This window comes from Nannospalax galili, unplaced genomic scaffold (genome assembly GCF_000622305.1).
Source record: "Nannospalax galili isolate Female #2095 unplaced genomic scaffold, S.galili_v1.0 scaffold744, whole genome shotgun sequence".
NCBI classification, from domain to species: Eukaryota; Metazoa; Chordata; class Mammalia; order Rodentia; family Spalacidae; genus Nannospalax; species Nannospalax galili.
Window position 1 is genome coordinate 1,345,855 of NW_008351509.1, and position 12,286 is coordinate 1,358,140.

Genomic DNA, 12,286 nt, shown 5'->3' on the forward strand with positions numbered 1-12,286 from the left:
TGAATTCTGCTGCTTTGAGTTTTCCTTCACTGCCTAGAAGAAAAGTTCCCATCAGTGAGGAGCTGTAGACCATAAAGCCCCTGCCAGCAGAGCCCCCGTGTCTGTGCATCACCATGCTCTGTGCCTAAGACAGCACTTTTTCATGGGATTCTCTTAAAGGCCAAGCTGTGGCTTGTTCCTCTGGGTTAGCCAGGAACAGCTTACCGGTGCTGCTGCAGACATCCTTTGCAGGCTCAACTTCCATTATAGAGGCCCCAAGGTGCCAGCCTCCCTTCATCCTTGAAAATGTGCTTACATTAGGTGGAGTCCCTAAGTCATGAGGATGGAATGGAAACAGCTGAAGGATGAGTGAAACGCCAGCTTTAGCCATTTTGGGGTCCCCTAGCGTAGCTCAAAGTCAAGGTATATTGGGAAAGGATTGCTGGTCCTACCCTAGAGTCTCTTTCGTGTAGGTATGGGTGACATTTCTCATGTACCCAGGTGCTGCTGGTGGCACAGGTAAGGGGACCCATCTGAGGGACTTGCTTTGTGGCCTCTGATGAGAATACCATTGAGGCATTCAGGCTGCTCGTCACTTAGGTCTGTGGGAAGATCCTGCATTCCCCAGGCTTCTCGATTGTTGCCATGAAGCATCAGGCCTCCATGAGTGTGACAGGCCAGGGAGAGAGGACTAGAGGTGACCCAGCAAGCAGTATCTCCACCCCAGAGTAGCCCAGTGTTCCCGGTGGATGGGCTAGCTTTGGTAATCACAGTACAAGCAAATACGCTCTTAAACTACTTCCTCTTAAGATGACTGAATTGATTTTCTCTCTTATGTCCCACCGCTGCATCATGATGCTTCTGGCCTCCCTGTCTTCTCAGGCCATTAGGATCAGAAAACCTGCTTCTCAGAGGAGCCACGCTCAAGAACACGGAGAAGATCTTTGGTAAATAATTAGCAGACCATTGATTAATAGCTCCTAAGCAAAGCTACACTCCTCTGAGGTACTCTGAGAGGGCCACCAGATGCCTTGAGGTACTGCAGACTTGTTTGGCAGAGGAGAATTTGTCTCACTAAGAAATGAGTGTTGATATGTAACCTAATTCCACAGAGCCACAGCAATGAAGAGTATGGCTTGCTTAGTAAGGACCTATAGTTCAGGACTCAGAAACATGAAGCCTTATCCAGGAAGGAATTCACAAAGCATTGTAATGCAGATTTCTCTAAAAGACTGTGTCACTGTTAGCTCTTCTCATCCATGGTGTGCTGTTTCCTGTCTAATTTACCAAAACAACTTTAAAAAAATATATATGTTAAAAGTCTGACCTAAAGAAAATAAAGTGCAGATTAGTTCCTATGAAGCAAAGAAGTCCTTAGTGTAAAGAATCCAGTAACATGATTCAAAAAGCTGGCTTCCTGGTGAAGTTGGAAACAGTGTGTTTGTGTGAGAGTTATTTTCCCCAGAGCATGGAGTTCAGGGCAAGAGGTAGTTGGTCTGGTGCTGACATCAAATGGGCTCTACTGCTTCCAGGTGTGGCTATCTACACTGGCATGGAGACCAAGATGGCCTTGAACTATCAGTCAAAGTCCCAGAAGAGATCTGCTGTGGAGAAGTAAGACTCTGTCCCTATCCCTGCCTTATGTCATCACTGGCCACTGTAGACAGCAGTGTCTTCTGGCCCACCCCTCCAGAGTCTGGAGCTGGTAACTGCCCAGCTGATGACTCAGGGAATTTCTTACCTCCTGGTGAGGTAACCAACTATACCCCTCCCATCTCAACAAGCACTTGAGCGCTTGTCCTGTGAGCCATTTCCCAAAGCTAAGTCACCCACAGCCCCTCCCTCTGATCCATGTGAACCTCTAAATGATGATAAATATTTAACCCCTTTAACTGGAGGGCTTGGTGGGAAGCCCCCATTTTCTCGTGTGGTTTTCCTGAGGCCACTGTGAGCAGAGTAAACACTCTTCTCATTGAACAATGAAGTTCTGACAACAATGTATCCCAGACAGTGTTTAGACTAATAAGAAAGTGGGTCCTGAAGTTTTGTCCTCTTTGGCCCTTATCATAGTTGTTCCGCTTGATGTGGATAGCTCTGGTGTCCGTGTTACTGAGTAAAGTGCTGTTGCATGCCCTGTGCTGTGCCTTTGTGATGTACTGTCCCACCATCCCTGAGGAAGGACGGGCAGCATCTCTATAAACAGCCACATCATCTCACTCTAGGTCAATGAATGCGTTCTTGATCGTGTACCTCTGCATCCTGGTGAGCAAGGCCCTGGTCAACACAGTGCTAAAGTATGTGTGGCAGAGCGAGCCCTTCCGAGATGAACCATGGTACAACCAGAAGACCGAGGCAGAGCGCCAGAGGAATCTGGTACAGAAGCACCTCCCTCATGTGAGGGAGATGGCCCTTAAGCCATTGTCATAAGAAGGAGGTACCAGAAAACAAGACAGATCTGCTCCAGGCAGGACGGAGCCTTGCCCCAGCTTCAGGACAGATGCCATCTCTGGCATGTGGTGTCAGCAGGTGTTAGCTGCCTGCTGTCCTGGGTACTGGAATGTACAGTTTTGGAAAGTATTTGTTCCCATAGGAAGTGTGTAAGGACTGTGCCCAAAATTGTTTTGATATCTCCAAAAACCAGCAAAACACCATTGAGATAAATGGTGCTTATTGTGGTAACTGGGTGAATAAAAGGCTCTGACCTCAGAACAGAGCCATGTACAAACCTAGGCCTGTGTGTACTGAGGGCAGAGCAGGGCTGTATGGAAACCTAGGCCTGTACTCATGCCTAGACCTTGTCCCAAGGCAGTGCTGCGGGTGTCACCCTGCCTCTCCCCAACACTGTCATTGCTTCAAAGATAGAAATTGAACAAAAAAGTCATTTTGAGCTGAATGTAATGGTGCACACCTGTATTCTAGCACTTGGAAGGCTGAAACAGGATCATGAGTTTGAAGCTAAACTCACAATTTTTGCAAGATCCTGTCTCAAAGGGGAAAAAATAGGTCATTTTTACCTGGCTTGTTTCATGTTGATATCTAATAGTTTATTTTTTTATTAGATTTGGTGATTGTTAGTTTTAGAAGGGCCATGAATATTCCAAAATGACATTCCCATCAGACCCTAGTTAGCATGGCCTCCTGTCCCCCTCATCTCTCTGGCAGGTGGCTGTGGAGGTTCTCGTCACTGTGTTTGCAAATACTTGTATTTGCTTATCGTACTGATATAACACAAGGATGGTCTGAGGGGTTTTGGTCTTCATCATGTGACCCATGGCCTGCTGACACAGCCAATACTCTCAGTTTCTCAGGGCCTTCACCGACTTCCTGGCCTTCATGGTCCTCTTCAACTACATCATCCCAGTGTCCATGTATGTCACAGTGGAGATGCAAAAGTTCCTTGGCTCCTACTTCATCACCTGGGATGAAGACATGTTTGATGAAGAGATGGGGGAAGGGCCTCTGGTCAATACATCTGACCTAAATGAGGAACTGGGACAGGTCAGTATCTCTTGAACTCCATTCTGTCATTTCTTAGCCCTGCGTCAACCTTCTGTGTCTCAGAGGTCTGGGTTCTTGAGGTTGCTATTACATAGGTAATTCTTGGTCACTGTAATTCTTGCACACAGCATGTAGATTCTTAGTAACTGTAAAAGTTTGAAGCAGAATCGCTCTGGGGATACAACTGACAGTTTACTCTTTTTTTTTCTGAATCCATATCTCTTTGAACTTGTGTATACAATAATGGTCAATGCATGTAGACATATACATATATATATAAACATTTGAAAGATTGATTGCATTGGCTGACTTGAGTAAGCTCATCCCTGGACTTTCCTATTGGGCCTTACAATTATGAGTTAAAGGAGAGTAGAACATGGTGAGGCTGCTCTCCCCAGCCCCTGCTTTACAGGTTCTGCTTTCTTCTCTTATATGTGATATTTAACCCTCACAGCCATCTAGAGGTCCTCCCCTTAAGAATGAGCAAATGGAGCCTTGAGGCAGGTTCCCTGATGTGGTGTGTGGCTGAGTTGTTGAATGTCTGCTCCGTAGCAACCTTAGTTCCCGTAGCTCAGAGTTAAGGTTTCGTAGTCTATGGAATGAGACAGTAGTAGGGACCTGCCTTGCCAGACTGGTACAGAATGAGATAAGAGGTGTGAGGCACCAATCCCAGCATCTGGGACAGCCACCCCCACCTGCCTTACACCCTGAGACTACCAGGGCCTCACAGTAGGAGGGCAGGGCTAATGTGCACTCATACCTGCCATCCTGTACCCCGTGTGAAGCCACCAGGATTTCACAGTATAAAAGTCCTATATGTACCCACACCTGCCACCCTGCACCCTGTCTGAGGTCACCAGGGTCCCAGTGTGAAGACAGGTTCGATGTGTACCTACACTGCCCTACAACCTGTCTGAGGCCACCAGGGTTCTACAGTGTGACAACAGGTCCAGTGTACATCATGTCGGCTGACTGTAGACCCTCAGTGCTGCCTGCATAGAAAAGAGCATCACAGAAATGCCAGTTCCTTCCATCTCACCCAGCCTCAAGGGTAGCCTCTGATCATTTCCCAGCATTGATGCCCCAGGAAGGGCCATTTAACAAATGACAATTCATTGAATAAATGATCCATGTTAGACTGGTCACAGCAGCCTGCCCTGTGGTTGCCTGGTAACACTGTGTAAACAGTCTGTGGACTGTGGAAGGCACATGCCCTTCACTGGTCTCCAGGGAAGATCACTTGCTTCCGAAGAAGCTCTGCCTCTGAGGAAGTCCTCCAGTGTATTCCACAGCTCTCTAGGCCAGTGGTTGCTTCAGGCGTGGATGTCTGAGTCACAACCCAGGAGGAAGAGTTTCACCTTATCATGCCCTACATCCTCTGCATCATTGGTGGTTCCTCTTCTTGAGAAATTGGTTAGGAAGGTTGTTTTGTAAGAGGAATGTCAAACAGTGCTTGGTGACAAGGCATCTCTCCCAGCCTGGAGTCTACTGCAGCAGAGTTTGACTCTGTCTTATCCTGAACAAAGCTGGGCTGCAGCCTCTATTCAGGTGAAGCAGGTCACTGAGGTCAGGACTGTTGGGTAGGTCCACAAAGAGGGCTTCACGTGACTGCCCAATGAATGTGACTGAGCGAAGCCACTCACTTTACAAAGCAGAGCAAGGTGTTGATTTCTGTCCGTGAGGCAATGACCACTTTCCAGGGAGACCCCATCTGTCCAGGTACCTCCACAGCAGAAATGACTGCCTTCCAGGGAGACACCCCATCTAGGTGCCTCATGCATTTTTCCTATGGGACCCTGCACATCCCTGTGAAGTTGGTGCTCACATCCACATTTCCCAGAGGAGAAACTGGGGCTTGAAAGGCTTTCCTAGCTGCCTCAAGAGTCAGTGGGAAGCTTTGCCTCTGACTGCCAGTCCCTGCCCATGGGTGTGCTACAGACTGTGGGGTGAGCAGACTGTGGAGTGAGCAGACTGCATGTCAGTGCAGCTCACGTCTCTTCCAAGTGCCGAGGATGACAGCTGCATTGATAGATGTGGCTTTGATTTGATATCCCGTCCAAGAAAGGATGTACATCCCTGAGGGGCACAGATGCAGATCCAAAACCTCTCAGTGAGTACTAGCAGACTAGCAAAAAAAAAGCTTACTCCATGATCCAGCAAGACTTACCCCTGGAATGCCAGGATGGATCAGCACATGAAGATTGGTACAAGATGCATACACAGCATCACAGGACACACTCTGGGTGGTCACCTACAGATTCAGAGAAGGCATGGACAGAGTTAGCATCCCTTCACAAGTTAGGGACAGGAGCAGTGTCCCAGCACAGCAAAGGCCATATGTGGCAACCGCGCAGCCGGCATCAGTACTCCATGTAGAATGTCAAACTTTCAGGGCTGTGAGTCCTGACCTCTAAGACTCAAAGTTCTTCCATCTGTCATGCTCCTGTTTTTCCCAGATGTGTGGAGTCCTGGCCCCTAGAAGGAAAGGTCTGCAAGGCTGTATTCTCCCATTTTATATCCTCTCACCAGTGTGAGGAGATCAGGGCTTCCAGCCTTTCTGAATTGCACCTGTCCAGGTGATGAGGGCTGCAGTAAGCACCCGCTCACAGCACTGAGTCTGTTAGGGACAGACTGTCAGAAGTCCCTGTCCCACAATAATTGTAAGAGGCATGAACTGAGATGTGTCACCTGCCTGGATGTGTCTTAACCTGAGCGTGCCACACCCATAGGTGGAGTACATCTTCACAGACAAGACGGGCACCCTCACAGAGAACAACATGGCCTTCAAGGAGTGCTGCATCGAGGGCCATGTCTATGTGCCCCACGTCATCTGCAATGGGCAGGTCCTCCCCGACTCTTCTGGCATTGACATGATTGACTCTTCCCCGGGTGTCAGTGCGAGGGTAGGTTGCAACTCCCTGTGATGGAGGGTGTGTCTGTGCCACACGGTCAAGGGTATATGTGGATGCAGTTATTTTACTCACAGAAGCAGTCCCATTCATTTGGGCTATCTGGCAAAGGCAAGAATCCTCTGTAGAGGGCTGGAGAGATGGCTCAGCCGTTAAAACACTGGTCGTTCTTTTAGGAGACCAGGGTTCAAATCCCAGAGCCCACAAGGCAGCTAACAACTGTCCATAACTCCAGTCCCAGGGGATCCAACAGCCTCTTCTGACCTCTGGGCTTTGCATGACACGGGTACACTTACCCACAAGCAGGCAATACACACATACACATAAAATAAAAATAAAATAAAATAAATAAATTTTTTTAAAGTAAATTTAAAAAGAATCCTCTGTAGGATTTCAAGGAGGTTGTGGTCAGATGCCACCGTGGTGCTGTGTCCCCTGAGGAAGGAATGGATCTGGCCAGTGTTTCCTGTGCTAGAATTGACCTGAAAGCACAGAACAAGTTTGGGCAGACTGAAAGTAACATGAACATTCACAGTGCATGTGTATGCAAAGTGCACAGATGTAGGCACACACACACACATATTTGCATGTGCACAGATACATATATTGCACACACTGTGCCCTCCCCCCACCTGAGTGTTGTGGCCCAGGTCTCAGCATCCCTGGTCAGGGCTCAAATTCCAGCACTGATTGTATAGAAGACTGGGTGAGCACTCCATGACTGCAGAGCCCTGAAGGGTCCACCAAGAGCCAGGGGGGACCTGTTAGTGAAAGCGAGCAGTAGTTGTACCTATTCATAACTGGGGCACTGGCTCCCTCTTAATGTCAGCTCCAAGTGGTGTCATTTTTTCACAAAGAAGAGGGAGGAGACAGAGTCCTGTGGTCATCCTGATGCCTGCCACAGCAGCTCCATGCCCTCCGTCCCTATCCCAACTCTCACACAAATCAGTTGTCCATCCTCTGTCTCTATGATGCCCGGCTACCAACAGTCCCAGGAATCTCTGAACTCTGGGACCACAGGATGCAGCCAGCACAGAGGAAACCCATTCTAGATCTTGTCAGCCTGCTGTGACCTCACGCATATACATTCTGAATACTGATCTCTGCAACTGCAGCACAGGCCTTTGTTTCCTGTCTCCGTGGTTGCATTAAGATTGAGCTTCAGGCTTCAGGCACACAGCAGGAGGTTAAGTGCTGTGGTATGCAGAATCCTTTTCTGCTAGGAGACTAACATGGTCAAGTAGGCACTGTGGCTAGGAACAGCCGAGTGGTGTGTTTGGGGATGTGTACAGCTGCACAGCTGACCCAGTCCCATGCCCCCCCTGCCTGTGTTCCCCCCCCCCGTGATATCTTCACATACCGCTCAGTCATTGGCTGTTCTGAGCTTGTTTGAGGACATGCCTCCCTGTTGTAGAAGTGTCACTCTGAACAGAATCCCTTCTTCAGTCTTCACTGACTATTAATTCTAACATGAGTTGCCATGGCAACACTGAAGCGTGAAGGCTTCCTTTGTAATCACTGAGGGAAGCTAATGACAGCTCACCCAGTGGAGGCTTCAGTCCCTGCGTTGTGGCACATCTAATCTGTTACCTTGTTCACACTCCTCCCATCACAGGCAGAGGCATTACTGGTTTCCCTGCCTATCTCCACAGGAGCGAGAGGAGCTATTCTTCCGTGCTCTCTGCCTGTGTCACACAGTCCAAGTGAAGGACGACGATCACGGGGATGATGTGGATGGTCCCCAGAAATCGCCAGACTCCAAGTCCTGTGTATACATATCATCCTCACCCGATGAGGTGGCGCTGGTCGAAGGTGTCCAGAGGTAAGTCAAGCTGCTGAGTCTAGGTCTCAGAGACTGTTGGGCCAATCAGTCTTCAACACAAATCATAAGTCATTCTGGAAAGCTCTGCCCTGCACCCTGTGACCTCCGGTTCCTCGAGCCTCCTGTGGAGTGGCCCTCCTGACCAGCAGCATGAGCCCTTGTTGCTATGTTTTCATAATGGTCTCGCTCCTACCGTCTGCTGTAAGCTAGTGCCAGTCATTTCAGGGGCTCAAAGCCTTCTAGATGGAGCCCCCTCCCCAAGCCTTCTTCTAATCCTAGGACGTTAAGGCTGACTGTCCACAGCTTTCCCAATCACACAACCTGGAGAGCAGGCAGCTGGGCATGGGGCTCTGCCTGTTGCCTTTTCGTGTGTCATGTCCCGACTCAGAGGTCTACATCCAGCTTAGAGGTCTTACTGGGATTCTTTTGCCATGTGAGACTTGGTATTTTAGGTAGACAGGAAAAAGTCCAGGCATATGCTATTATCAGACGTGTATAATTTCAATCCGGGGCCACCTCTCAGACTCCCAGTTCACAGTTCTCATGGGATGGTAAACTCCCAGTGTCCCTCCTCTGCTGTCACTAATAAATGTGGGTGGTCTCCAGGGGCTGCAGGAGCAATGAGAACATTTCGCATTACCTCTGGAACAGTGCTGTACTGTGATGAAGCTGGTCTTTTCCTGTGCGGTTTGGTTAGTGGCAAAGATGTAAATGGTGTCGCCCATGTCCTGTCAGATGACTAGGTTGTCTGAGGACAGTATCTTCATACAGAACACACTGTGTAATTTATAAAAAACAAAATATATTTCTCACAGCTTGGAGGCTGCAAAGCTAGAAGGCATCTAAGAGGGTGCCTTGCTGTGCCCTAAAATGCTGGCAGCACAGAGAGAGCGAGAGCACCCTCTCATGTGATGGCTCCATTAATCATTCCATGATGGTGAAGTCTTCCTAGCCAACTACTTCTTGACACTGTTGCGCTGGGGTCCAGTTCCCAACCCAGGGACTTTGGGGACTGTTCATGCCCTAGCAGTTAGCCTCTGAGAGTTCCTCTTATGCTGACCTCATACTCTCTACTAAAGCCCCTTAATCAGTCAGTGAAATATTATTAGAAGCTGAAAGTGCTGTTTAGACACCTGCTACTTCCTTTCCCGAGAGCCACAGGCATCCGCAGAGTACTCTTCTTCACTGTGAGGGTCCACACTCTTGGGCCATTTTCTGAGGTGGTGAAAGAATTAGAATTACACTGTCCTGATTTTATAATGCACGGAGCAACCTGAAGAAACAACTGAAGGTGTTTCTCCTAAAAGAATGATTGCTTCAGTGTAGAACAGATACTCCATGGAAGAGGACTGCCCAGAATTCAGATTGAGCTTTAGGTTTGACTCCTCTTTCCCATTGCAGGCTCGGTTTCACATACCTAAGGCTGAAAGACAACTACATGGAGATACTGAACAGAGACAATGACATAGAAAGGTGAGGGTGCTGTGCACTCGAGGGATGATGATGATGAGCTGTCTGTATAAGTTGATTGGGAAGGAACTAAGTCTTCTGGGTCCCTCCCACAGCTGAATCCCATCCTTCCTAGTGAGAAGCCAGGAACATTATGGAACCTTCTAGGCTCCTGGATGTTGGGCAGTGCAGAAGATTGATGTTGACACAAAGCTGATCCTACCAAGTGTTTTCCTTGTAGATACATGTTGATGTTTAGTGAAAAAAAAAATTCAGCATCAAATGTTTTGAGTTAAATCTCCTAAAATCGGGTTATATTACAGTTTTCTAATCTTCCAGGATGTTCTAACCTTCCCATACCCTTCTGGCTCTCCACAATGGAAGCAAGTAAGCAGTTTTTAGGGACCATCTTCAGTGTTGAATTGCTGGTTCCAGAGACAAATGGCACATGCATAAATGTACAGTAGTAGAAACAGGCAAAGACAGGAGGTAAGGTGTGTAAGAAGAGCTATGACAGCCTCAAAACAATGAGACTTTACATTTCATTCTTAAAATAAGCTCCCAAGTAAATGGGAGTGGGTAAACCTCTTGTCTTAAGGACTGGCACCTGGGCCGTGGCCTCCTGAGGCCTAGCCCCTACAGGACCATGACTAGCTTGCAGTTGAGGCTTCTGGCTTCCAGTTTCCATTCTGGCATGGTCTCTGCATAGACTATAGACCTTGCACAGCAGCACTGCAGAGAGCCTGTATGAGGGTCAGGCCTGCACAGTGCAGTCCTCAGAGGCCTCATCTGAGTATAGACCCTGAGGTACTCTGCAGCAACTGCAGCTGTTGAGTCCCCTCATGGGTTTCCCAAAGTCAACATGAGAATTGTGGATCTGGTTTTGGTATTTTAAATGCCACACCAGTGTTAGGAGTCTTCTGGGAGGAATCAGAGCCAGGACTCACCCATCACCCATCTCAAGCACTAATCCCAGCTCATGGGTAGAACTGGGCATTCTGTGAGGTCCAGACCCCCTGAGGGCACCGTGTGGGCAGGGGCCAGGAGAGGTGACAATGCCAACTTCCTACTGGGGAGTTTGGCAATCACTCAAATGTAGCACCCACTCACAGCATTGACTATAACTTCCTACTTTTCTCTTTCAGATTTGAACTGTTGGATGTTCTAAGTTTTGACTCTGTACGAAGAAGAATGAGTGTGATCGTAAAATCTGCCACAGGTAAAATTCCTCTTTCCATTGACCTCCTAACATTACATGGTGGTTTTAGTTCTATGGATAAATTCTTTAGGATCTTTAAGGATTTAAGTCATAGGAACCATTTGTTCATTTACTTTGGGAAAAAATGAGTGCTGGGCTGAGTACCCTACAAACATTTATCTCATTGATGAATGTCCCACACTATGAACATACATCAGAATAACATGGGCTATGTTAAATCACCATTTTTAAGGACACATACGTGGGTTTGCAGATATTTCCATACTTGCATTCAGAATACTTAAATACAGCCAGATGTGGTGGTGCACACCTTTAATCCCAGCACTTGGGAAGCAGAGGTAGGCGGATCTCTAGAGATCAAGGCTGGCCTGGTCTACACAGAGTTCAAGGCCAACTGGAGCTACAGGGAGATCCTGTCTCAAAAAAACAAAACAAAACAAAAAATAGATATAATGGCTTTCTTGGCTGACTGGTTGCCATGACAGTGGATCTTTATTTGAGAGCTGCATGCTCCAGTTTGTGGTTTAGAGTGTACGATGGTGAAAGAGCACATACAGTGGGATCCTCTAGACCTGAGGATTCTGACTGATCTTTGCATTCGAGCCCCATGTGGACTAGCGTTTGCCTTTACTTCGCCCTGTGTGGCCCTGGGACTGCCCCTGATGTGACAGAATCTTGTCCAGATGGCCCCATGAATTCATCAGCTCATCCAAAGGAACTCTACTACCTTAGAATCCCATACAGATAGATATGTGCCCCATCCCCCTCTCAGCCCTCAGCTGTTCATAGAACTCACAGGGTTTTGTTTATATAACCCTGGTATCTGAAGGTCAGTCACTACTGGTTATCCGCCCTGTGGATGTGTCCCCAGATGGAGCTTTTCAACCCTGTCTTTGCCTTCAGTCACTGCCATGCCACCCCAGTCTGCTTTCTACCTTTTAATTTTTTTTTTTTAATGTGTGTGCGTGTAACATCTGCATGTAGGTAAATGCACCCATGTTGTGCAATGCCTATGGAGGACAGAAGAGGCTGTCGGACCCCCTGGAACTGAGCTGCAGTGTGGGTGCTGGGATTCAAACCCAGGTCTCCTGCAAAAACAACTAGTGTTCTTAACGGCTGAGCCATCTCTTCAGCCCCAGCGTTCTACCTTTCTACCTAGCTACATTCCCCTTTCCTGGCTCCTGGTGTGAGGTAGCAACACTCCACAGGTCCCTCATCAAAGCCCTAGAATACCTTTCTGAATACTCCCATTCATCCAGGGAGATGGATGGCTGTTAGACTCACAGCCCTCACAAGGTATTTCTTCTGCCTGGTGTGAATGCTCCCCACTGGGAAGCTCCATCGTGCCTCTGTTCCTTTCTTGGAGAAATTGGCTGATGCACAGAGACTCTCTGGATGTTCCCTCTCTAG

General features: G+C 48.1%; 1 protein-coding gene across 7 annotated transcripts in view; it reads left to right on the top strand.

The window, feature by feature from the left end:
• Positions 1-12,286, top strand: part of Atp11a (ATPase phospholipid transporting 11A) — a 128,099-nt gene that overhangs the window by 87,568 nt on the left and 28,245 nt on the right. For all 7 annotated transcript variants that reach the window (XM_029553694.1, XM_029553695.1, XM_029553698.1 and 4 more), the window contains exons 9-16: positions 862-926; positions 1,512-1,593; positions 2,202-2,352; positions 3,280-3,477; positions 6,207-6,380; positions 8,039-8,208; positions 9,610-9,681; positions 10,803-10,876. In XM_029553694.1, the coding sequence (XP_029409554.1) occupies positions 862-926; positions 1,512-1,593; positions 2,202-2,352; positions 3,280-3,477; positions 6,207-6,380; positions 8,039-8,208; positions 9,610-9,681; positions 10,803-10,876 (986 nt within the window). The remainder of the gene's footprint in view (positions 1-861; positions 927-1,511; positions 1,594-2,201; positions 2,353-3,279; positions 3,478-6,206; positions 6,381-8,038; positions 8,209-9,609; positions 9,682-10,802; positions 10,877-12,286) is intronic.